Genomic DNA, 27500 nt, shown 5'->3' with positions numbered 1-27500 from the left:
ACTGACAGCCCCTTTTTCTTACGCGACGTATCAGGCTACTTTCACTTTACAAAAGCAAAATGACCAAAATACGACTTAAACTGAAAAAGATTTGTGATTCATCCACCGAGAAAAAATCGAATTCAAAGCATCCAGTGGAATGTGAAGTAACGGGGAGTTTGAAGCGAACGTCAAATTCAAATTTCCCTAATGGAACCTCTCTATTCATCACCCATCAGCTGTATAGGAGGAGGCAGAACAGCGGAAGGAACGCAACCCTTTCGCCCGACATCCCACAAAGGAAAGATCCTTGCGAACGAAGGGCATCAAAAGGAACTGCACGTAGTAATTACAAGCGACGTCACTGAAGGATTGCATACAAGCAGGTTGGATCGCAAAGTGAGCACATGCCCTCGAGTTACGTCACAGTGGGAATATATGTATGGGAGTTATGTCACAGTAAAGTACATATGCATACTATTTACGTCACAGTGGGAGTATGCCGTTACGTCATAATGAGGATTCTTGTATGCATAATCCATCACAGTGGGAAATTGTGTATACGAGGTACGTCACAGCGGGAGCATATGTATGCAAGTTACGTCACAGCGGGAGTATATGTATGAGAATTACATCACAGTGGGAGTATATGTATGCGAGTTACGTCACAGTGGGAGTATATGTATGCGAGTTACGTCACAGCGGGAGTATATGTATGAGAATTACATCACAGTGGGAGTATATGTATGCGAGTTACGTCACAGTAGGAGAAGGAGCACATGTATGCAGGTTATGACATAAAGGGAGTGTGTGCATGTATGTATGTCACATCGCATAGGGAGGAGTGTAAGTATAATGGTTATATTTCAAACGGAGTGCATCTATAAATGTTACGCCACAAATGAGTAGTGCATTTATGCGGTTACGACGTATAGGGAGGAGTGCATTTATGCAGGTCATGCTGCATAAGGACAAGTGCATTTACGCATGTTATGCTGCATAAAGACGAGCGCATTTATGCAGGTTACACTGCATACAGAGGAGTGCATTTATGCAGGTTCTGATGCATAGGGAGGAGTGAATTTATGTAGGTTTCGCCATATAGGGAGGAATGCATTTCTGCAGGTTCTGCTGGACAGGGAGGAGTTAATTTATGCAGGTTATGCTGCATATGGAGGAGTGCATTTATGCAGATTATGCCACATAAGGAGGATTGCCTTTGTGAGGGTTACATTTCAAAGGGAGTGCATTTATGCATGTTATGTTGCAATGGGGGAAGTTCATGTATGCAGGTTACATCTAAGAGGAAGTGTATGTATGCAGCTTACATCACCGGGGGAATGTATAGAAGTAAGTTACCTCACGGATGGCAAGCATTCATGTAGAGTATGCTAATGGAAATTCATCTATACTTCATATCCATACGGAAAATCCTTCCAATGCAAATGACGTCACAAGGGAAAGGATACGTTTGAAAGTGACGATGGAAAGAAAGAGAATGGAAATATTGGCGAGTGACACCACAAAGGAAAAGCATATTCTTGCAGATGTCACCACGGAGGGAATGTACAACCACGCGGGTGACATCCCCGAGTGAGTGCACCCTTTGTCTGCAATGTCGGCAAACAGAAAGTCAATATTTTCAATTTCGTCACTTTAGCTAGAAGATTCCTCGTGGGTGTGCATTCGGTAACTGCTTCAGTTACCTTTGTCTTCTCTGGTTTTCATGGAAGATAGATTAAGAGTAAAATCATCAGGAGAAATTGTTATTCTGCCTCGACTTAGAAACGCACACAATGGTGAAGTCGAATTTGATATGACGACATTTTAAGTATGAGTTTTGAAGGCATTAGTGGTAACGTATTGAATGAATGTTTTAAAATTAAATTCATTATTCAATCAGAAAAAAACACACTAGCATTGCGACGGTTGAATTAATCAATAATATATATACTCGTATATATATATATATATATATATATAATATATATATATATATATATATACACACACAGAAAAAACACTATCATTGCGACGGCTGAATTAATCAATAGTATATATATATATATATATATATATATATATATATATATATATATATATATATATGTGTGTGTGTGTGTGTGTGTGTGTGTGTTTGTGCGCGTGTGCGTGTGTATAATATCATTTAGTATCCAGTTCAGTCTAACTTGCAAATAACACCGAAGGTGAACTATTAGACATTAGTGATTCGTCGCTTGGAAGAGTCGAACTCCCGCCAGCGACAACCACAGACTTCAGTGACGAGTACTCTTACCACTTGACAGCCCAGTGGCAAAAATACTCGTCACTGACGTCGGTGGTTGTCAGTGCTGGGTGTTCGAATCGCCCGGGAGACGAATCACTCATCAATTATAATTCCCCTTCGGTGTTATTTCCGAGGTAGACATTTTTAGCATAATGTGAATATTCAAAATGTCACAAAGATGAAATTCAAATTCACATTATACATATATACTGGTAAGAATGTTCTGTTGCAACAGAATTCCATCTAATAAAAGGAGCCCATAAAAACGCCAAAAGATAGTACTTACTTTCTATATTTTGGCGTTTTTATGAACTCCTTTTATTAAATACATAAATGCGTATAATATTTATATACCATATAAGTTTGTTCCAATGTCAGCTGTTGGCATTGAATAAAGACCAGACAGCAGTCGTTGCCAATTTTATTTTCTCTCATTGAACCAACGATGAACTTCTGATGGAAAAAAAAGCAACACATAAATAAACAAATGTAAATAAACCACAAAATTTTGGTCTGTAAAGTGCACTGCTGATTTTAAATCTATTCAGCTCAATAGCACTCAACAACAACAAGAACACAAGAAATGCTTTCATTTCAAAACCTCCTTCTCGCCATTTTTTTTCGTTTCACGCAGACGTGGATTAAACCAAAAATAATGACATGAAGGTTTCCGAACGAGGGGAAAAAAAATCTTGAGGTTGGGGGGGGGGGGGGAAGAAGAGGAGGGTCCCAAAGGACTCCCAAAAGGAAGTGTCAGACTTACCTCCCGAGAGGAATGGAGAACTGATCTCAGCAACCTCGGAAGTGTAAAATAATAAGGTATTCAAAGGTCAAAGGTATTGGCTGCAGAAGACATTAAATATGAAGCCCTTTCCTTCTGGCAGAGACGTAATTAAATCTTTTGGGAAATCATAGGCATATTTTTGTTTTTGATACCTCGTTTTCTCTCTTTATTTTGCTCCAGTGATTTCCTTCAGTTTTGAGCTCGATCATTTATGTAACTGTTTTCGTCACGATAACCTTTGCATTACAAAAAGAAGAAGAAGAAGAAAAAGAGAAAATCATACACGACCTAATAATTTAAATTGATCAACTAGACTGGGTTGCATTATTCAGATTTTTAATTTCCTGTAAAACTAATGAGATGGCTTTGTCTGTCCGTCCGCACTTCTGTCTGCCCTCAGATCTCAAAAGCTACAGAAGCTAGCGGGCTGCAAACTGGTAGGTTGGTCATTCACCCTCCAATCATCAAACCTACCACAATGCAGCCCTCTAGACTTACTGGTTTTTATTTTAATTAAGGTTAAAGTTAGCCACTATCGTGCGTCTGGCAACGATAAAGGACAGGCCACCTCCGGCCAGTGGTTAGTTTCATCGGCCGCGGATCCCCCTTCCCCTTTCAACAAAAAAAAATTAAACCGCATTACATCGAGACCACCGAAAGACAGGTCTACTTTCGGTGGCCTTGATTATACGCTGAACAGAAAACTCGATTGCTCCGAAGAAACTTCGGCGCATTTTTTACTTGTTACCTTTCTATGACAAAGCTGGATAATCCTGATCACGTAAAAACTTGCATTCTCACGCACCTAATACCCATATTTTTGACATCACATTCATGGTCACATTTTAAGCCGATGGCCAATGGAAAGTCATTCTCCATGTGACATCATCCTTTTGCGATGTATCTCTTCCGTGACATCCCTCGGCCTGGGAGGATTCTTCCTTTAGGTCATAATCTGTACTCTTCAGTCACGTTAATCCTATTAAAAATTTCCTCTGTGATGTCAGTAAAAGAGAAGAATAATCCCTCACGCCGTCATTCATAAAGATATGTATTTCTAAACGTGTCGACACATGATGTGAGTTCGCTTATGCGATGTCACAAGACGATGGATGGATAACTGTCCTCCCTCTGTAACACAACAGGATGTTTGCGGAGTTTCACCTTTGTGATGAATTGGTGATTTTTTTTCCTCCCCTTGATTTGTAAAATCACAGAAGTACTAAACAGTGATGGAAAATTTGAAAATTTCACACATACAATCAAAGTTTTGGCCAACTAAATCGAATTTTACACTATGTGAAGTTTATTTTGTAAATATGCTATTTTTGAACATTAAAAAAAATGCAAGAAAATCTGGAACTGTGAAAGCGCCCATGCACGCACGCACACACCAACTCAAACACAAACATATGCATAATGTATATATGTGTGTTAGCTTGTATGTGTGCTTGTGTGCGTGTCCCTTAGCATAGCTGAGCGGGCGTTCGCATACGATTAATACATTAAAAGACGACCAAAAAAATAAATAAATAAAAACAATAATAAAAATGTTACGCTCCAATGTTTTCGAAACTTCCTGTGACGGATCCCAGTTATTTTATTTTTTTATTTTTTTTTTTTGTCCATGGAATGGAGGGACAGGCAGGGAGTTTCATTTTTTTATGTCCAGGGAAATGGAATGGACTTAGGCAGGGAGTTCATTATGTCCAGTATTGTCTCCCTCTCATTCAGGTGACGTAAATGTCATGAGGAAAGAATAAAGAACGCCATTAACGCCCAAAGTTCACAGAGAAACAGCGGCGCACGAAAGGAATTCCTGTTGAAGTAAACAAATAAACAATGATGCCAAGGTGAAAACAAAAGTTTAAATGGACGAAAATGTCACTGGTGCGTTTTTCTATATCCTTTTATAATACTGCTGGTGTGAGTAGGTAATGAAAGCACTGTCATATATCACACCGTCATAATAGAATTAAAAAATCGCATTTTAAAATAAGCATCTATTATTTAATGCAGCTGAACAACAACTACTACAGTATGAGTAAAATAAAAAAAATAATAATCAATAAACATATTTTGACTTGCTTCCTCTCGTCCGTTGCGTAGCTTTGGAAATTTCTGTCTATTTTCAGTTTCTTCTCTTTCTTCTTTGTCTTCACACATTTTCTGTTCCCTACGAGCCTGGGCTACGGGGGGTAGTGCCGTCAGTGGACCTCATACAGTGCACTGTAGGCATTACTTAAGGTTCTTTGCAGCGTCCCTTCGGCCCCTAGCTGCAACCACTTTCATTCCTTTTACTGTACCTCCTTTCATATTCTCTTTCTTCATCTTACTCTCCACCCTCTTCTAACACTTGATTCATAGTGTAACTGCTTTGAGGTCTTCCACTTGTTACACCTTTCAAACCTTTTTTTGCCAGTTTCCATTTCAGTGATGAATGATCTCATAGGTCCCAGTGCTTGTCGTTTGGCCTAAATTCCATATTCAACTCAATACATCGGGAGATTAGGATGTCCGCCAAGTCGGCCTTTGCATTCTCAAATCCCAAACTACTTCTATGTGAAACGTAATGCGTAGACATATATCATTTTTAAAAATTTATTATTACTATTATATCTGGCATCAGGGGGACAGTCAAAGTATTAGAGGTTCCAAAGAAAGCTCAGGAAAGAAGACTGAAATGGTTTGGTCATGTCATGAGGAGAGAAGATGAACACGTATGTAAGAGGGTTATGAACATGGAGGTGGAAGGAAGAAGAGGGAGGGGGAAGGCCAAAGTTCAGGTGGAAAGATAAATGATTGAATGACATGAAGGAAAAGGGTCTAAGAGAACAAGATGTACAGGACACAGGAAGATGGAGAAGGCTGACTAGAAACAGCGACCCCATATAGAAATGGGAAAAGCTGAAGGCAAAGAAGATTATTTGGCATAACTTATACTACCCCTAACTCTCCAATATTTACTAACTATTTATATCACCCAAGTTTCCGGATGATACGTCAATCCCCTGACGTCGGGGCGATTGTCAACCGGTGATCCATCCAGGGATCAGCCTCTTTCACTGAAATATCTGCCTTAGTCAGATATTTCAGAGGTTCGGAGTCATTGATGGTCTAAGGCAATGGTTCCTAAACTAGGGGGCTCGCCCTCTAGGAGGGCGTGATGAGGATACAAGAGGCGCGTGAATTCATCTGCTCAAAAATATTTGTTTAATTAAAATAATAAAATCATTCAAAGGACAAATATCTTTGAAACAATGAAGTTAGAAGAGTTTTGGGTGAAATATCTCCCCATGTACCCAAAAGTAGGAGAAGAAGCACTTCGTGTGGTTCTTCCCTTTTCTTCTACTTATCTTTGTGAAGCAGGGTTTCAGCTCTTGTCGTCCTAAAAACAAAACAGAGCAACAGACTTGATGTAGAAAATGACTTGCGTTGTGCGCTGTCATCCTTCAATCCTAGAATTTCTAATCTTGTGAGGAAAAAGCAGCAGCATCCATCTCACTAAATTAGTTCATAAATTATGCCTTAGTCTCATGAGTCTTTCCAAATATTATATGCCATGTTTTCAAATGATCTATTTTTAAAATTGCAAGTCAATTTTGCCAATTTGCTAATGTTCAAACTTTTTTTTTCGCTCTTTTGAACCAAATGTTTCGTTTTTAGTTACTTAGAAAAATGTCTCTGGAATGTACTGTTATTTGTTTGAGTGACTTTCATTATCAAAATTTAAAACAAACAGAAATCTGTTTTCCTGAACAATGCTAAGAAATAAATGCAAGAATCATTTCACATGAACAAAAGAGAGGGGGGGGGGGGGGCGGGGGCGTTAGGGTCTACTGGAAGCAAAAAGGGGGCGTCAGGTAAGATAGTTTGGGGACCACTGGTCTAAGGGTTATAATCACCTCGTTTAGACCTGTAGGCCTTGCCTAAGTTTCCTTCCACAATTACTGAAATATCTAAATATTTGACCCCATCTAACATATAGTATGATTTCGGGCAAATATAATAATAATAATAATAATAATAATAATAATAATAATAATAAAAGTAGACGAAGACCCAGAAATATACAGAGACAGGAGAATGACAGACAGAACAGAGGACTGGCACAATAAACCAATGCACGCACAATACATGAGACAGACTAAAGAACTAGCCAGCGATGACACATGGCAATGGCTACTGAGGGGAGAGCTAAAGAAGGAAACTGAAGGAATGATAACAGCGGCACAAGATCAGGCCCTAAGAACCAGATAAGTTCAAAGAACGATAGACGGAAATAACATCTCTCCATATGTAGGAAGTGCAATACGAAAAATGAAACCATAAACCACATAGCAAGCGAATGCCCGGCACTTGCACAGAACCAGTACAAAAAGAGGCATGATTCAGTGGCAAAAGCCCTCCACTGGAGCCTGTGCAAGAAACATCAGCTACCTTGCAGTAATAAGTGGTACGAGCACCAACCTGAGGGAGTGATATAAACGATCACGCAAAGATCCTCTGGGACTATGGTATCAGAACAGATAGTGTGATACGTGCAAACAGACCAGACGTGACGTTGATTGACAAAGTCAAGAAGAAAGTATCACTCATTGATGTCGCAATACCATGGGACACCAGAGTTGAAGAGAAGAGAGGGAAAAAATGGATAAGAATCAAGATCTGAAAATAGAAATAAGAAGGATATGGGATATGCCAGTGGAAATTGTACCCATAATCATAGGAGCATTAGGCACGATCCCAAGATCCCTGAAAAGGAATCTAGAAAAACTAGAGGCTGAAGTAGCTCCAGGACTCATGCAGAAGAGTGTGATCCTAGAAACGGCACACATAGTAAGGAGAGCGATGGACTCCTAAGGAGGCAGGATGCAACCCGGAACCCCACACTATAAATACCACCCAGTCGAATTGGAGGACTGTGATAGAGCACACAAAAAAAAAAAAAAAAATAATAATAATAATAATAATAATAATAATGATAATCATAATAATAGTGCCAGTGGAAATTGTACCCATAATCATAGGAACACTATAGGCACGATCCCAAGATCCCTGAAAATGAATCTGGAAAAACTAGGGGCTGAAGTAGCTCCAGGACTCACGCAGAAGAGTGTGATCCTAGAAACGGCGCTCATAGTAAGAAAAGTGATGGACTCCTAAGGAGTCAGGGTGCAACCCGGAACCCCACACAATAAATATCACCCAGTCAAATTGGAGGACTGTGATAGACAAAAAAATAAAAATAATAATAATCCGTCTTAAATCAGCCAGTACTTTTTATTAGCTATTATAAAAAACGAAATTTGACATCTTTTATTCCTTCAAATTCTACATAGCGGAGAGTTCCTCAGATCATTAATGACTTGTAGACTTGTTTCTTTATCATTATAATAATGATAACAATAATAATAATTGCTCTTACAGCGTCACTCTAGTAATTTCAGTTCGCCTTATAAAGAACACACTCCCGGGCTATTATCCACCATTAATTTAGGGTGTGGCTCGTCTGGTTCCTGCGAGGTGGGAGGTGCTTTTACCTAGCGAAGAAAACACAAACATCACTGACTTGCTGAAATTTTGTTCTCGTATTAATGCTCCCACAGGGGAGAAAGAAGCTAACTTTTGCAGCTTTTTCGTTTGAATGCCAATAGAACGGGGGCAGCTCAGAGCCCCTTCCTCGCCTAGGCCTTAGGCCGTTAACCATAAATAAATAAATAAATAAATAAAGGAGGGATAAGAAGAAAAGTAGGTCTTAACCTCAAGAGAAGCGGAAAACAGAGGCAGGAAGAAGAAACCATGTACGCAAAACATCATCAGCAGATATATGCTTTTCCTTGCTTCCTCTCGTCTGTTGCATAGCTTTGGAGATTCCAACCTTATTTCTGTTCTCTTTTCTTCTTTTCCGTTCCCTTCCGAATAACTCGAGAAGGAGCCTTTACCTTGAGCTCAGATGGCAATCTTCGTAATTGAAAATATTTCAATAATTCTGAACTGTTAAATAGAGACAAATAACAAGGAAATTGGCATACTTATCTGAGGTTCACTCGGTTTCACGTTTTATGTTGAAAAACATTAAAGGTGTAATTTAATGCTATATGCATCTTTTCACCTTATATATATATATATATATATATATATATATATATATTATATATATATATATATGTATGTATATATATATATATATATATATATATATATATATATATATATATATAAACAGGATTACTGGAATAATTCTGGGGGAAAGGTTATTCAAAACGGACTATATGTTTGTGTATGATAGTATATACATGATTCCTTGTCAGACATAATATAGACACATACATACATATAACAACGGATTTTCTTCACCCATATATGTAATATTATTAGTGTTATTTGGAATGGAATATAACATTTAGGCCAATGGCCAAGCGCTGGGACTGGGACTACGAGGTCATTCAGCGCTGACAGAAACTGAGTAAAATGTTAGGATTGTGTGGAAAGTACGATGGAAAAAAAGCGAACATGAACGGAGGTACAGTAAAAGAAATGATAAGGGTTCCAACTAGGGGCCGAAGGGATGCTGCAGCCATCCTCAAGTAATGTCTACAGTGCACCATACGATTTGCATCGACGGTATTAATCGCCCTACTGGGATGGTATAATTTGGGGAGGAGACCCGCGCGTGCATAGTACCAGTCTCACTGGAAATAATTGTTAGCTCGGCGGAATTTAATTCACAATAACGTTTTTCTATTCTTGCGACGAATCCCTCTCCCGCGGGAGAAAGGTCACGTAAGTGAAGCCCGGAATTCATTTCATTTATCAAAGGGCAGAGACATAGCTACTATCAGAGGTTTTGTTTCACTAATTAAAATGCGCAAAGGATTCTGTAAACAGATTAAGACTAAATCATATTACATTCCCCCTGTTTATGGAATTCTCTCGACATTTTAATTAGTAAAACAAAAAACCTCGGCGACTACGTCTCTACCCTTTAAACTAATGAAATGAATATCGGGCAGCTCTAAGTTCCTCGTTGGACGAGTGGATTTCGCGCTCGACTACTAATCAGGTAGTCCGAAGTTCGATTCTCGGCTCTGCCAACGCGGAACCAGAGGAATTTATTTCTGGTGATAGATATTCATTTGTAAATATAATATGGTTCGGATCCCACAATAAGCTGTAGGTCCCGTTGCTAGGTAACCAATTGGTTTCTAGCCACGTAAAAATATCTCATCCTTCGGGCCAGCCCTAGGAGAGCTGTTAATCAGCTCAGTGGTCTGGTAAGATTAAGATATACCTAACTTGACCGGGCAGCTCTTACGCGATCTTTTTCCCACGGGGAAGGGAATCACCACAAAAACTGCGAAACTTTATCGTGACCGTTAATGAAGTTTCGCAAAGGCAGCGACGATGTACTGTCAGAATGAGGATTTCTTATCATTCAAGACAGACAACCATACTTCAAGGGAATAAAATGGACATGTGTAAAAAAAAAAAATAAAAAAAAATAAGCAGAATATGCGCAGGTTTCTTCAGCACAATCGAGGTTTCCGTACGTCTACGGCCTATGAAATTCTCAGCCGCGGCCCAGTGGTGGCCTGTGTTGTCGGCACATATAGCGGTGCCAGGTGCACGATCATGGCAAAGTTTAACGTTAAATGAAATAAAAACTACTGAGACTAGAGGGCTGCAATTTGGTATGTTTGATGGTTGGAGGGTGGATGATCAACATACCAATTTGCAGCCCCTCTATCCCCCGTAGTTTTTAAGATCTGAGGGCGGACAAAAAAAAAAAAAAAAAAAAAAAAAAAAAAAAAAAAAAAAAAAAAAAGAGTAGACGGACAGACAAAGCCATCTCAATAGCGTTCTATTACAGAAAACTAAAAACTGGGGGGAGGGGGGTGAAATAATAATAAAAAAAAATAACATTGGAAAAGAGGACTCAGCAGCCAAATGCAAAGTCACAGCTCAAAGCAACATTGAAAGTCACAACATAGACGGTTGTGCACGGCGCATTAAACGGTCTTATAAAGCCTCTTAGTCTCACACATCATGAACATCGGTGCCTATAGTCTAGCCAGGATAGCACGTCCACAGTCCCACAGTGAAAGGCAAAGGACTTTAAGGAGTTCTGGACAGTGTGAAAACGTGACACCTCAACAGACTAAGGATACTGATGTTCTGCAAAGCGAGCAATGGTGTCTAGTTCTCCAGACGCAGGCCTTCAGCGGAGTTCCCGGATGATGGGTGAACAAGGTATCTTCCCGTCATAATGGGGAACAATGTGACAATAGTGGGTAAACAAATATATGAGGCATCTCTTGCGTAAATAAAGGAAGTCTACGTATAACACAATTTTCTGTCAACACTAAACGATTTACGTTTCAAGCGCACTAAAAATATCTTAAAATTCAAAATAACATCCTGTTTGTACAGGTATATAAAAAAAAAATTTAAATACAGCATTACTTACAAACATGCACACACACACATATATATAATATATATTTGTGTTTGTGTATGTATACACGTGTGTGTTATATACTGTATGTATGTTTGCTAACACCCCGGAGCAGAAAGTTAGCCACATCTATAGACTAACAAAACGATATTCTCAACTCGGAAACTCGAAAACTGAGCTACAAGTTTTTCCACTTATGCAAGTTTATTCGTTCTTCCTACGCTCGAGGGCTTCTTTCTTTGTTTTCTGGTGTAGAAAGTTGGCCAGACCACAAAATAACTGGGCCTGTCACTCTAGGGAAAGTGTGGTGTGCGTGTGTGTTGCCACATATAAACTGGAGGATACTAAAAACACGAAGAATGTGAGTCAGTTCTAAAGATAATTTCAAAATGTAAAGTTTTTTGTTTGTTTGTTAGTATGGTGTTTTTACGTTACATGGAACCAGTCGTTATTCAGCAACGGGACCAACGGCTTTACCTGACTTCCGAACAATGTCGAGAGTGAACTTCTATCGCCAGAAATGCACATCTCTAACCCCTCAGTGGAATGGTCGAGAATCGAACTCGCGGACACAGAGGTGGCAGGCCAAGACCATACCGATCATCAGAATGTTAAGGAAACTTTACATGTACTATATAAAATATAAAACTGAATGCGACTTTCCAATTGTTTGAGTGCGAGGCAAGAGTTGGCTTTCAGTGACTTCTGTCACATTTCTGTATGGAAAAAGGACCAACATCAAATATATCTGTCCCAATTCAGTAGGAATCATGACATGAAGCTCAAGGAAAAATATATTTTGTTCAGTCATAAAGGGAGCTAAAACCCAAAAGTTCATGACCATACCGCACGAAAAACAGGACGAAGCCAAAGGGCACATGTCCTGTTCTCTATGGTTAAAAAAAAAAAGCCAAAGATGCGTGACATATCCTGTAGGACTAACGGGAAGGAAGCCTAAGAATACATTTCCTGTTCCTTTTAAAGAACAGCCCGAAGACCTGGCAGACATTTCCTGTTTTGCATAAATTATGGATCAAAGCTCCAGAAAAGTGTCTGTGAAAAATTAAACAGGATATTGCTTGAAGATTTACACTTTTTAGTTCTCTAAAAAAAAAAAAAACTATTGAGATGGCTACTTGTCTGTCCGTCCGCAAGTTTTCTGTCCGCCTCTACTGAGGCTAGAGGGCTGCAAATTGTTATGGTGATCATCCACCCTTCAGTCATCAAACATACTAAGTTGCAAGCCTCTAGCATCATTAGTTTTCATTTTATTTAATATTAAAGTTAGCCACGATAGTGCGCCTGGCAAGGCTATAAGACAGGCTACCACCTGGCCGTGGCTGAAAGTTCATGGGCCGCGGCTCATACATTATTACACCGAGACACCAAAAGATAGATCTATTTTCGGTGGCCTTGATTATGCGCTGCACAAAAAACTCGATTGGGCCGAAGAAAATTCGGCGTATTTTTCTACTTGTTTTTCTATAGCAGTCAGCAGATCTCAAAGATGCATGGCCGTTTTGTAAGAACTGGTAAGAAAACACAAGGATGCAAATTCAGTGTCGTATTGATCACGGAACAAGGACCAGGGATATTAGGTCTCTTCTGTAGGAAACAAGCCCCAGACACGCCAGTTGATCCGTAGAAATAAGGGAACTATTCCCAAGAATACATGCCAAGAAATGTACGTTACAGAGGACAAAGTATGAAGACGCACGGCCTGCTTCGTATGTAAAACGAAATGATGATTGATGGAATACCTCCTATGCCAAAGGAAACACCGAGCAAAGCCTGAAGATACTGCAGTATATATTTCTTAAGCAACATGAATAAAGTCCAAATAATAAATGACTCGTCCCCACACGAAACAGAAAACGTTCGAGAAATCGTAGCTATCAAAAAAAGTAATAATAATAATAAATAAATAAATAAAAAAATAAGTAAAAATGAGAAAAATAAGCAAATTGAATACGTCCTGTTGCCAGTCCCTCTCTTCGTTATAGGTAGGTTGGTTGATATAAAATTTAAACTGTCAATATGGGCTGTTTTGCTCTGGAAACATTGCTCATGTGACCTTTCCGTTTACAAGGCAGACGTCTAAACTTGTGACTGCCAGACTCCACTTTCGCTTTTCACTGAAAAGACCATCTTGAGAAAAGTGCTCGAGAGAGAGAGAGAGAGAGAGAGAGAGAGAGAGAGAGAGAGAGAGAGAGAGAGAGAGAGGTAACAGATTTATTTACACCAGTCCGAAAAAGCGAGAGAGCAAACACGGAGATAACTGAACAGCGAGACGGAGGATGAGAATTTTATCTGACATTCCTAGAACTATAAAAAACTGTGTCGTGGCTTCTCCTCTCTCTCTCTCTCTCTCTCTCTCTCTCTCTCTCTCTCTCTCTCTCTCTCTACTTGTTACCTGCTTTTAGATGCAGAGTCCAAACGCTAATGGTCTGACGCTGAATAAATCCTGCATCTTGTATCTGTGTCTGTGTGCCTTGAAAAAATTCCACGCCAGCCACATTTCTTGGGATGAAACGAAAGAACGAGGAGGAGGAGGAGGAGGAGGAGGAGGTGGAGGTAGAGGAGGGGGGAGGAACGAGAGGAGGCGCATTGTCGATGATACTTCTCAAGAAACAAAAGCAGCTAAGGAACCGTCTTGTCACTCATATATCTTCAGTAAGAGAAGAAGAAGAAGAAGAAGAATAAGAAGAGGAGGAGGTGGAAGAAGGAAGAAGAGCTCTCCTCTCCATAATTCTTCAAAAGCAGCGGTAGAAGAACCATCACCTCACCCGTATTTCTCGCTAAATAAACGGAGAAAGGGAAGTGCATAGTCAGACATATTTCTTCAGTAACAAAAGAGGACAAAGAGACGATTCCACGTCCGCCTATTTTTTCAAAAGAATAAAGAGAAAAGGGGAGCGGACAGCTGCCCACATTCTTCAAATATGAAGGCGTTGCCAGAGCGTTTTGTCAACTACATTTCTTCGAGAAGAAAAGAGAAAGAGGGGCTGAAATGTCAGCTGTATTACTTTTCTTCAACGACAAAGGAATTAAAGTAAGAAAGATCAAGCCATATCTGTAAGAAAGAAACGTTTGAAAAAAGAGGCTCACAATCAGTCATCCTTCTTCATAAAAAAAACCGGGAAAAAAATATTTTCAGTTGATTTTTTTTTCCTGGAACAACAAGAAAAATAAGTGCGCAATCCGTTTTCCTTATTTTCAAAAGAAGAAAAAACACCTTGCTGGTCATAATTTCTATAAAAAAAAAAGTAAAATCAATAAATATATATAAATTTTTTCTCAGTGTCACTCCCTCGTTCACTCACTACTGAATTAGAGATGAAGCCCGTCTGAATGTTTTCCAGAATGTGACGCTGACCGAGCTGGACGCTGGAGCGAAGAAGGTCGATGGCCCGGCCCACCTTCAAATGACTAACTACCTTGTGCCCAAATAATCGGGGAAGTCAATAGGGTGGAGGGGAAGGGGGAGAAGATGGGTGGGACCTCCGGAAGGATGTGACAAATACAACCAACTCCCCCAGACCCCTCTCAATAAATAGGCTGCGATTGCAAAAGGCCGGAGGGAATGACCAGTTACTTATGGATCGGCAGGGTGAATCTTGCCCTCGGCATTTGAAATTTGGATTGTGATTAAATTATATGAATCCACTGCTGAGATTTAATACATCTCATGATATAATATAACTGATATATATATATATATATATATATATATATATATATATATATATATATATGTATATTTTAAGCCGCAGGCATACTAATATAATTCTAATTTTTCTTCTACTCTCTCACAACTTTTCTTGCCTAATTGGAAAGTAAGATTTCTTTTACGATAATCCAGCAGCTTTGGACAGCACAAGGCTATAAAATTGCTACTCCACCGCCTTTGACACACACACACACACACACACACACAATCCTAATCTGGTTCCCGCTTTATATAACAATACTACAAGTAAAATCTAGAAAAGACCTTAATTAATACTCTAAGAAATGGGTTTCACTTTCTCCTTTGAGAGGAAAAAACGAAAAACGGCCAGAATTTTATTTGTTCCTCGAAATCTGAAAAATAACAACGTGCTCAAAGGAGTCTGGCGAAGTCTAATAGCAGAAGCTAGTTTCAAAAATTCAAGTTCTCAAAAGTCTTCAATCTGAAGGCGGCAAGTGAACTCCGTTTTCACTTTGATGTGGTGTAACAGAGAGAGAGAGAGAGAGAGAGAGAGAGAGAGAGAGAGAGAGAGAGAGAGAAAATATGACTTGGTCGCTCAACTGGCAAGATGGTTATATGGCTAGCATAACTTGAGTGCCTGCATGTATACTTGATCACGTAACATGAATTACGCATGATAAGGCCTCTCCGTATTAAGGCGGTACAAGGCTTCGGAATAATTAACCGAGGTGGTTCAGCATAAATTTAGGAGTAAGAGCATGGCAGTATCAGCTGCCTTCGTCTTCCATCAAACCACACCCTTTCGAGAATTATAATAATTAGTATTATTATATATACAAAATATCTAATAAAAGGAGCTCATAAAAATGCCAAAATATAGAAAGTAAGTACCATATTTCAGAGACTGCTTTCTCCATTAACGCAACTGTCAACTGAAGACGTTCAATGGTCGATCTGTATATCCACTTTTACTTCCTTCCCCCGCCCCGCCCAATGATGCTCTGATTAAAAAAAGAAAAAAAATCTAGGAGGAAGCCCTGCCTATAGTCTCTTAGGGGTTTGTACTTGTGATGGTCTTGACTACTGAAACACTGGGATCTTCAATAGTCCTGCCCACCTGTATTTGAAGGTTCAACCAATGAAAGTTCAGTTCTACTCAAGGTCGTCTTTCAAGTATCCTCACATAGGCCTATAGATGAAGGGCACTTACAGAGGGGACTTTGGTTGGCAAGACGACCCGCACGAGAGACTGAGAAGTCCACTGGTGAGGCCCTCCGGTGCCATGCCGGGACGCCCTGAACCTGGCACTCCTCCGAAGGACGTCCTGAGACCTGCCGACCATGCTCCATCCACTCAACCTGACTTGTCCCTGTGCCATCTCCAGATGTGAGGCAAACTATGCTACGCCCCAGTGCCACAAGAAACACCAGAACTGCAAGAATCAGAAAGTTATAACCCGCATTGACACAGAAGTAAGGCAGAGTCACAGGGAAATTGAACATTTTTGCATTTCTAAGGTCACGAAAGTAATTCTGTTCGGGGAGTAACATTGTATGAATTCCTATCAGTGCTGTGACAAAACGACTGATGTTAAAAGTGTGTTTTATTTATTTATTTATTTTTTTTAAATAAAACTATTGCTCGTTTGTTTTTGTAAAGTAGTGTAATAATGCTGACTGGCGTTAAAAACATTTTATCAAGAGCAAAATCTGTTTTCATCAAAGCTATTAAAACTGGTCTTATCATCACAGAGTCATGTACCTTTGTTTAAATAATGAATCTTGTAGCAGGTAATTACAACTGTGAGTTTTTGTATCAGCAAAATGCTTAGTGACCACTTTTTATGGGAAATCTTATTTATGTGCAGTGTCACACTGTAACGAAAATCACTCGTTTCTGTATTATTGCTCATGCGATATTCTAGAAATTCTAGTGAATTGTATAGCTGCTGTCATGGTAACAAGCATAATTTCAAAATAGTAGTAGTAAACGTAAGATAAATCCAATGGAACATTTTGAGACAGAAAGCCCAATTGTAAAAGTGCTGGAAGCTGTAATATAAGTATATATATATATATATATTATAATATATATATATATATATATATATATATATATATATATATATATATATACAAAGTGTGTGTGCGTGTGAGTGTACTTGTAATAGCCAGAATTTCATCTTAAATTCTCAAATTTTCTCTTCTTTTTTGGATACGCTTGTCACTACAAAGCCTCTTTCTTTGAAGTTGGAACTCGAAGCTTTGTAGTAACAAGCGTATAAAAAAAAAAAAAGTGAATTTGAGAAGTCAAGAAGGCATTGTAGCTATTACAATTACATATGTATCTGGTAAAAATGACCAGCATATGATTGTATACAATAATATTTCCAATAGCTGTTTAGGTTATGTGATGTGCCTGAAGTAAATGATTGCATGCTTGAACTCACCATAATTCTGGACATGCATAAAAAGTAAGACCAGGAATTACAGTTCCAGCTGAGAAATGACTTCTTCTCTGTTGTAACAAGGGCTGCAGCTCATCGTTGCATTCAAGCTGACTTCAAGAAAAGTGCAACGTAAAGTAAAAAGAAAAGTAAAGTCTCTGTTTAAAGTTCCTTCCACTCAAAGAAGGAAAGAAAATAGTTCTGCATTAAATAATAACTCATTACTGCTTTAGTCCTCTATATGAGACTTTTTCATTTTGCATTAACGGTAAACGTACTGTGGTTTGAAACATACGCATTTCACGTGCAAAGTCTGTAGGTGCGATATTGTACTCAATGCAGGTGTTTATTATTTCTCTGTGCCACTTGATCTAATATTCATTCCAGTCATTTCTACGAGAGGCTAGAGTAAATTAAATTCCAGACATTACCTGCGTGTGAGCGTATATATTCTAACTCAGGTGTTATTAATGATGCCTTTGGGTTTTTATGGTCCTTCCACATGCTAACTTTTTTGCTTGTATAAGTTTACAACTAATTTTTTATTTTGTTTTTGTCTGTCTCTGAATCATCTCAATTTTTTTTTAAATTTCGATTTGTATTTCTCTCGTTTATTCCCATGCGTGAGTTATTTACGAAATACTGCTATTTGTGTGCTTACATTGCATAATGTGGAATTTCAGTAGTGTTACTAAAAGTTTGTTTTGTTCCTCTTGTTTGCATGAGCCCTACTGTTACCAGTATTATTGAATGCAAATATGCAGCTATCATTATCAGGGAGTTCGTAATTCGATTGACAAAATATAAAACAAGAATCAAAATAAAACCAAATCCTCCGGAACAGCCCTGTGAGAGCTGATAGCCATCCAAGTAGCCTGGTAAAACTATTCTAATAATAATGCTCCACAACTCGCCATATGAAACAGCGTGTAGACTGGAGTCTGAAGGAATAAGATATCCCATCTTCGAGGTCACCCGATCAAGATCTCTTCCAATCGACAGAGAAGATATTAAAGATAACTGGTCTGTTGTGTCCTGTTTAAAAAAGTGAAGCCTATAACAGACCAATTAAATTGATCACTAACTAATTGACTCTAACTGAAATAAGAGTCGGGGGAGGTGCAGCCTTGTACAGCACTTGCAAGAAACACAGGTGCGTTCAGTAAGAGGTAAATTCTCTTTCTCTTGACACTTCTCACCAGCTTTAGTAGCAAACCAGAAAAACACAGCAACAAAGACAAAAGCTTATTTATATAAATTCCAACATTACATATATACATACGTGTATACATAATATATATACATATATATATATATATATATACTATACATATATATATAATATATATATATATAATATACACACACACACACACACACACACACATATATATACTATATATATATATATAGTATATATATACATATATATATATACCATATATATATATATATAATTATATATATATATATATATATATGTATATATATATTCATTATATATATAATATCTATATACTATATATATATATATATATATATAGATATATATAATATATATAATAATATGCTTCTTCCTATAGACCGTTACGCTATGGAGACTAGTCAATTTACACATAGGAGGACCCCAAAAAACCTCATAAAAAACTTGCAATATATATATATATATATAATATATATATATATATACATATATATATTTGTATGCATAGATATATACTTGTGTATGTAAGGGTTTTTGGGTTTTTTTTCAAAAACCGAACATACGAGTCACAGCAACAATGTATTTTATTTAAATAATGGGGGCAAGATATATTTAGCACAACAAAATTGACGACCTTCATCCCTCAGACATTAGGTCAAAGATAAAACCGAGACAAATTCAAATCAATGAAAAATCAACATCAATTTAATGGCGGTTCTGCGGATAGACTTTGTCTAATTTGCTATTGACAACAAAATACAACAAGCGGTGCCAGACGCACGACCATAGCTAACTTTAACCATGAATAAAATAAAAGCTACTGAGGCTAGATGGCTGCAATTTGGTGTGTTTGATGATTGGAGGGTGGATGATTAACGTATCAATTTGCAGCCTCCTAGCCTCAGTAGTTTTTGAGATCTGAGGGCGGACAGACAAATACCCATCTCGATACTAGTTTTCTTTTATAGAAAACTAAAAATGGTTGAAAGACTGCTTCCTCTTTCCAGCTTTAACCCATTTTAAATGGGGTCGCCGTTGTGAATGAGTCGTCTCCATCGATTTCTGTTCTGTGCATCGTTCTCATTAATACCTTTTAATACTGTATCTTTCTCTACACAATCACCCCATCTCTTTCTTGGTCTTCCCTTCTTCCTTCTACCCCGCACTTCCATTTTCATCGTATGTCTTCCAACATGATGTTCCTCTGTTCGTAACAGGTGGCTGAAAGACAATTTCTTCAAAAGAAGTTGAGCCCCTTCCTGCACATCCTTGGAGGAGATGAGCAAAGCTGCCATTGGGCGGTTCGAGACAGCAGCCTCTTTCCCTTCACCGGAAGTTCTTCGGATTGTCTCCCTCCAGCCGTTATTGTCGCTGGTTCCTATAAACCCTCTCTCTCTCTCTGATTTCTCTCCGTTCCCACGACCTTCGGATACATCATAAATTTAATGGTGTCATATTGACTGAATAGACCATCAGTAATACCACATCCAGTACGAACGTTTTTGCATTTTGTTCTACATGACATGTGTCTTTACTTAGGTATAAATACGAATTAATACTAAATAGTCCATCTGCTTGTACTATGCTGGGTATGTTTTAAATACAAACTATTAAAAATACTGTTTAGCATATTGCTAATTAGAATTTGATGAATTTACTGTATATACTCTAAACACACACATATATATACACATGTATATTATAAATACATATACATATATAGTATATAATATAATATAATATATATATATTATATAATATATATTATATAGTATATATATATATACTTCATCATGATATATGCATTATTTTTATTTGACTAATACACAGACATACATTAAACCAAAGCGTATCGGCAGGAACTAACAACCAAACCTCCCAAGTGAAAATGAAATCGTAAAAGAAAACAATAACGATTTAAATAATCCATAAAGGTGTGTGGTGGCCGAGGCCATAGCAAAGGTCTATGCAACATCCCATATTTGGCCACCGCCTGGCGTAGGTAACACAATTAACTGTGGCACCTGAGACGACCCAGCATCCCCAAATAGAGGCACAGAGACGTGGTCGGATCCACTACGCAGAATATTTTTGAAAAGCGGTCGATCCGCCCCTGCATTATAACCAACCTAAAGTGGAAAATTAAGATTTTCTTTTCCTTCCGTTCTGCTTTATACCTTACTTATTTTTACATAAAGTTTCTGTATTCGTGTACGTATGTATGCTTATGTATATAAAAATTGGCAACTGACGTCAACGTCGAAATAATTATTATAAAAAGACCAATAAGCCTCACTGTGAAGAGTGTATGGAAAAGTACAATACACATTCATTTCTAACACATCTACATCATGTTTTAGCAATCTTAAAAATAAATGCGTGCAGAAACATAAGGCACACACGACACAACAGAGGACACACAGAACACACACACATACACACACACACACACACAATATATCATATATATATATATATTAATATATATATATATAGTATAATATATATATATATAGATTATATAGATATGATATGTGTGTGTGTGTGTGTGTGTGTGTGTGTGTGTGTGTGTGTGTAAATTACCAGCGAAACATGTTACTTGTGTTCCATAAAATGAAGCCTCCATCAACCTCAAAAGTTATTTTATAGTATATATATATATATATATATATATATATATATTATATATATATACAGAGAGAGAGAGAGAGAGAGAGAGAGAGAGAGAGAGAGAGAGAGAGAGAGAGACTTCCATGACGTCAACACCTTAGTAACTGACGTCAAAACACCGAAAGACTTCCACAGAGAGAGAGAGAGAGAGAGAGAGAGAGAGAGAGAGAGAGAGAGAGAGAGAGAGAGAGAGAAAGTGGACGCCAAAGGTCGGAGACAGGAAATGCCATAAACTTTTTCTGATTTAATATATCACATGGTATTGGGGGAGCGTCAGCCTCGGGTTTGTGGAAGACATATTGGAAAAATTGTTCACCACTTTGGGTCGTCAAAGATAAATTGGAAAGATTAAAGACGCTAAGAATTTTCATCACATCTTTATATTCATAAAAATTTATATATTGGTCGACATTTCGAAATATTCATCAAAATAGTCGAATCATCTCAAATTAGACAACGTTTAACCGTATTAAAAAAATGCCATAGAAAATCATAATTATTTATGAATATCGATATAAATATCGTAAATTTGCTTTTTATTTATCGAGGTTTACTAATTCGTTGCAATAAAAATCCTCAAAACTTAATATTCACTGAAATATCGTAAAACTTATTTATATCTAACAAAGTTTACCACCTCGTTGCAATAAAAATGTTAAAAACATAATCTTTATAGAAATGAATATCGTAACCCTGCTATATATTTATCGAAATTTACCACCTCGTTGCAATAAAAATGTTAAAAACTTATCCTTTGCTGAAATAAATATCGTAGACCTCCTATATATTTTTCGAAGTTTACCACTTCGTTGTAATGAAAAAAAATTCAAAACTCACCATTGACATATGAGAATAAAAATAACAAATCTTTTTAAACCTAATTTCTAGACTTAAAAATATCAGAAAATATCAGTAATCTTTTGTGATATCCAATAAAAACATTTGGGAATATCAATACTATGGTTACCTCTCAAGGCAAAGCTGGTTTTCCAACTGCAACTCTGCACTCGGATCAAAGTCAAATTATAGGGGTCTAACCTTTGACCCAGCACCGGCCTTCCCTTGAGGTTACGCGAAAATTAACGAGTAAGGTTACTGAGTGTTTCTATCCTCATACAAACAACCAGGCAGACTGCAATACTTTAATGAGAGAGAGAGAGAGAGAGAGAGAGAGAGAGAGAGAGAGAGAGAGAGAGAGAGAGAGAGAGAGTTAAAAATGACACAGATAAAATAAATTGAAGTAAAAACATCAATTAATAAAGAAGAGAGAGAGAGAGGGAGTTAAAATGACACAGATAACATAAATTGCAGTAAAAAAATCAATCAATCAATCAATCAATCAGAGAGAGAGAGAGAGAGAGAGAGAGAGAGAGAGAGAGAGAGAGAGTTAAAAATGACACAGATAAAATAAATTGAAGTAAAAACATCAATTAATAAAGGAGAGAGAGAGAGAGAGAGAGAGAGAGAGAGAGAGAGAGAGAGAGAGAGAGAGAGAGAGTTAAAAGACGACACAGTCGGAAAACATAAATTAAAGTCAAGCATCAATTAATAAAGGAGAGAGTTGAGAGATGACAAAGTCAGATAGCATAAACTGAAGTCAAAACATCAATTGACAGAGAGAGAGAGAGAGAGAGAGAGAGAGAGAGAGAGAGAGAGAGAGAGAGAGAGAGAGCACAGGTCAGAGACAGGATATGCCACAACATTTCCATGATCTGATATCCTGCATCCTTTGGAGGCAGCTTCACCTCCTGGTTTGCGAGACAAACAACCTTATAAAAAAAAAAAAAAAAAAAAAAAAAAAAAAAAACTACTATTTCGGAATCCGAAAATAAACTGAGAGAGAGAGAGAGAGAGAGAGAGAGAGAGAGAGAGAGAGAGAGAGAGAGAGAGAGAGAGAGAGAGAAACATTTCATGTATTCTTGCTTTTGTGACGGAAAGGCGAAATGAGATCTTAAGATTGTGAAAGATAAATCGTAAATATTAATAATATAGAGAAAAAAATATTTCCGTAGTATTAAGGAAAAAGTTAATGAAGATAAAAAAAAATCGGCAATTTGAAATAAAATAGACACGTCCAGTATAGTAGAGTATACCCAAAGCCCCTTGGCGAATGCTTGGAACATATTCATGCACAGTATTCGTCACCTGGAATCGAATCAACGTTACTATGAATTGAATTGAATATGTAATTCAGGCCAAAGACCAAGCACTGGGACCTATGAGGTCATTCAGCGATGAAAGGGAAATTGAAAGTGAAAAGGTTTGAAAGATGTAACAGGATGAAAACCTCAAAGCAGTTGCACTATGAATCAATTGTTAGGAGAGGGTGGAAAGTGAGATGGATGCAAGAGAATATGAACGGAGGTACAGTTACAGGAACGAAAAGAGTTGCAGCTAGGGGCCGAAGGCACGCTGCAAAGAACCTTAAGTAATGCCAGCAGTGCACCGCATGACGTGCACTGACGGCACTAACTCCCTAAAGGGATTAAAATTAATGTCTTTCGACTTGTCTAAATTCTTGAAAAATTCGTCGATAAGTTTTAATGAGATTCCCACATTTATTTGTTCCCTGAATTTCTCTGCAATTCTCAATTCCACATCTTTTTCAACATTCGAAGAGCCAATTGTTTCTTCTACAAATATACTATGAGTTGTATTTTGTGGAAGCATGTTCCATGAGACTACCTGCTAACTTTGACCAACAGCAACAATAACAACACAAATCCAGAGAAATAAATAAAACAAGGTGTGATCCGACCTTCAGCTTACTCAGGGATGCAAGCACAATTTTCCCCTCACGCGTAAGTTGTAGACATTATATTCCAAACTTGATGTAAATTCAAACGTGCTAAAATCTATGGTCAAATAGATCTTTATTTCACTAACGAAAATTAACATGAACATACGCTATATTGTTTTAGAAACATTTTTTCTGTACTGTTTCACATGCACAGTATTTTTTTTTTTACATTTTCATTCTAATAAATAAATCATAAATATCCTCTCCTATAATTCCTGTATCCTTAACTCAACGCGAAACACCTTTTTAGGATCTTCCATAGACCTTTCCTACCCCCATCAACAACAACAACAACAACAACAAAGTAGTTTGCAGGCTTACTCCCCGATTTAAAAGAATAAAATAAAATAAAAACGATAGCTGTGTATATCCCATGAATTTGCTCCTGACCAATGGTCAGCCTCCGTACGTATTTGAATGACAATCAACCTAGAATTATTTTTTGAGTAACTAAGCTAACAGACAAAACTAATAGCTACACACGGGGGAGCACAGCCAGATCCCCAGGGTAAAGCTGTCAAAAAGCCAAATGGAGTAAACGAAAGGACAAATTGCCCCCTGGTAAAAAGGGAAACTGGAAATACTTGTGTGAAAGGTTTTGTATGGAGAGGAGTCTGGTATCAAAATACTGTGCGGGGAAATTGGAACATTGTGCAAACACGATTCCCAAAGTTAATCTCTCTCTCTCTCTCTCTCTCTCTCTCTCTCTCTCTCTCTCTCTCTCTCTCTCTCTCTCTTTCATCTTATAATTATATTTTGTTTACCGTCTCAGTAAAAAGCTAAAAAAATGTATAATTTTATGAAAAAAATCAATTATATTTTATTAGGCTTCAATAGTCTCGTTTATGAGCAGAAAGAAAAATCTTAATGTGACTAAAACCCCATTTGTTGCACAGTTCTATGCCAACACATCCATAAATCGATAATAATAGTAAATTCTACTAATATTCAAATAAAAACCGAAGGACGAGGTTCACAGTTAGTTTTCTTAAGAAAAAAAAAAAGTCATATATCAAGACATGGCAAACCACTAGCGTCAATAACTCAACAAATAACCGCTCACGAATATTCCACTAAACAGCGTAAGAATCAAACAAACACTGAGCTCCATCAAGACATCAAAGGGAAATAAATGGCATGAAATGAAAACTCGGGAAGTCGTCGAAGCTAAAAATAAAGGAGAAAAATAGTTCTTATTGAAAAACTTTTCCTTTTCAAGCAGGATTCCGCCAAGGACGAATTCTCCGTCGAAAGGGAATCCTTATCAACAACCTTCCCACGACTCCAGTCCTTGGCGCCCTTTGCATTGCTCGAGCCTAGAAGCGTCAGGGAAAACAAGAAAAAAATTACTAAGGAAAATAAATAAAATTTCAAAAAACCCCAAAAGAGAAAATTGAATCCCAATCTTGTCTTGTAGCCATCGTTCTGGGTTTGAAGTTGCCAACCCGAGGATCAACCGCTCTGATTGGTATTTCGCAGGGTTGATGATTTTTTTAATAAAAATAAATAAATAAACAAATCAAGTGATTTATTTGATTTTTTATTGATTTGGTTTTTTATTTGTTGGATGTTTTTTCGATCCATTTTTTCCTCAAAATGTATTTTATGACAGAATTACTATCGATTTATCTCCTAGGTTTCCAGTTCTGCCCTAAATTATGCACTTGCATTTTTTTTCATAAAAAAAAATAGATGCAGCACAGTTATGCTTAAGTTTTTTTAACCTCCAAACCCTATTTTTCAATATGTTTGCTTTCAACTTAAACAAATCAGAAAAAAAATCAATTTTTTAAATAAAAAAAATCAATGATTTAATCACTTGATTAAATCAGTTTGATTTAATCATCGCCAACCCTGGTATTTCCAATCATTCTCTCCTAGATTCGCGAATTCCCAGCATTCCTCTGTGTTTCCTGAGTGATTTAACTTATCTCTTCGAATAGGCGAAGTTGGTTTGAAATCCATGCTAGTGTTCTGATTGCTTCATCCCAGCTAATTATGCTTCTGCGAGGCCTTTTATTTGCCAGTCCTTAAAACTGTTCCCATGATAAAGGCCCGTTTCTTCGTTTGCCAACCCTGATGACAATAACTTGAGGCAGTTGCTTCAAGCAGTAAAAGGAGACCGTCTGATAGACCCACAAATCTGAATCAGGTCGTCCTTTTGAGAGGCATTGGCCAATCCAAGGACTGGGAGTGAATGTGGGCTACTTTGTGGAGATCTTCCATTCAAAAGAACAACAATGCCAATTAGCTCTCCAGTTTAAGATAACTCTCTCTCTCTCTCTCTCTCTCTCTCTCTCTCTCTCTCTCTCTCTCTCTCTCTCTCTCTCTCATTTTAGTTACTTTCTATTTACCGTATAGTAAAATGAAAATAAAATTGGCAACCTTAAAAAATAAAAGTAAATTGAAAATTTCATTAGACTTCTGTAGTCTACTTTAATCAGCAAACTCCTGATCTGACCAATATAAAAAAAAACGAAGATCAGGTTCGCTGTTAGTTTTCTATATATAAAAAAAGACATAAAGAACCTATACAGGGTCAACAGCTTAACTGACATTCCCACAGAATATTCACCTTAATAGCATAAGAATCAAACGACCAGTGAGCTCCAGAAAGACACCAAAGAGGAGAAATAAATGCAATAAAATGAAAACTCGGTCGCGAAGTCCTCGAGGCTAAAAATAAGGAAGAAAATTTGTTTTTATTGAAAAACTTTCTCTTCTTTTCAGGCAGAACTCCGCCAAGAGAGAGTTGAAGGACGAGAGCTGTTGGGAGCGAATCCTTATCAACAACCTTCCCACCCACCACTGCCTCCCTTGGCGTCCTTTGCTTTGCGGGAGAAGCCTAAAAAAAGTCCGGGAAAACAAGGAAAATATATAAAGCAAAATATGGAAAACTAAAATATGGAGGGATCATTAAAGGGAAAACAAAATTCCGACGATCAACCGCTTTGATTAGCCTTCCGAATCATTCGCTTCCAAATTCCGGAATTCCCTGTGTTCCCCTGTATTTCCCGAGTCATTTAACTTATTTGTTTGTTAGGGCGAGGTTGGCTTGAAATCCATGCCCGTCTGTTTCCTCAACATTTAAAAAATCATGCTTCGAGATCCTTCATCTGATTTGGATATGAGACAAGTAAAAAATGCGTCGAAGTTTCTTCGGCGTAATCAAGTTTCTGCA

At 37.7% G+C, this 27500-nt stretch overlaps 1 protein-coding gene across 1 annotated transcript in view; it reads right to left on the bottom strand.

The window, feature by feature from the left end:
* The window catches only part of LOC135210884 (uncharacterized), a 137347-nt gene that overhangs the window by 50684 nt on the left and 59163 nt on the right, over positions 1-27500 (bottom strand). The window contains exon 2 of the mRNA XM_064243813.1: positions 16410-16631. Within this exon, the coding sequence (XP_064099883.1) occupies positions 16410-16577 (168 nt within the window). The 5' untranslated portion in view covers positions 16578-16631. The remainder of the gene's footprint in view (positions 1-16409; positions 16632-27500) is intronic.

Source organism: Macrobrachium nipponense, chromosome 4 (assembly GCF_015104395.2).
Source record: "Macrobrachium nipponense isolate FS-2020 chromosome 4, ASM1510439v2, whole genome shotgun sequence".
Classification (NCBI taxonomy): Eukaryota; Metazoa; Arthropoda; class Malacostraca; order Decapoda; family Palaemonidae; genus Macrobrachium; species Macrobrachium nipponense.
The sequence above is the reverse complement of the archived record's forward strand: the minus strand, read 5'-3'. Positions and strand labels throughout refer to the sequence as shown.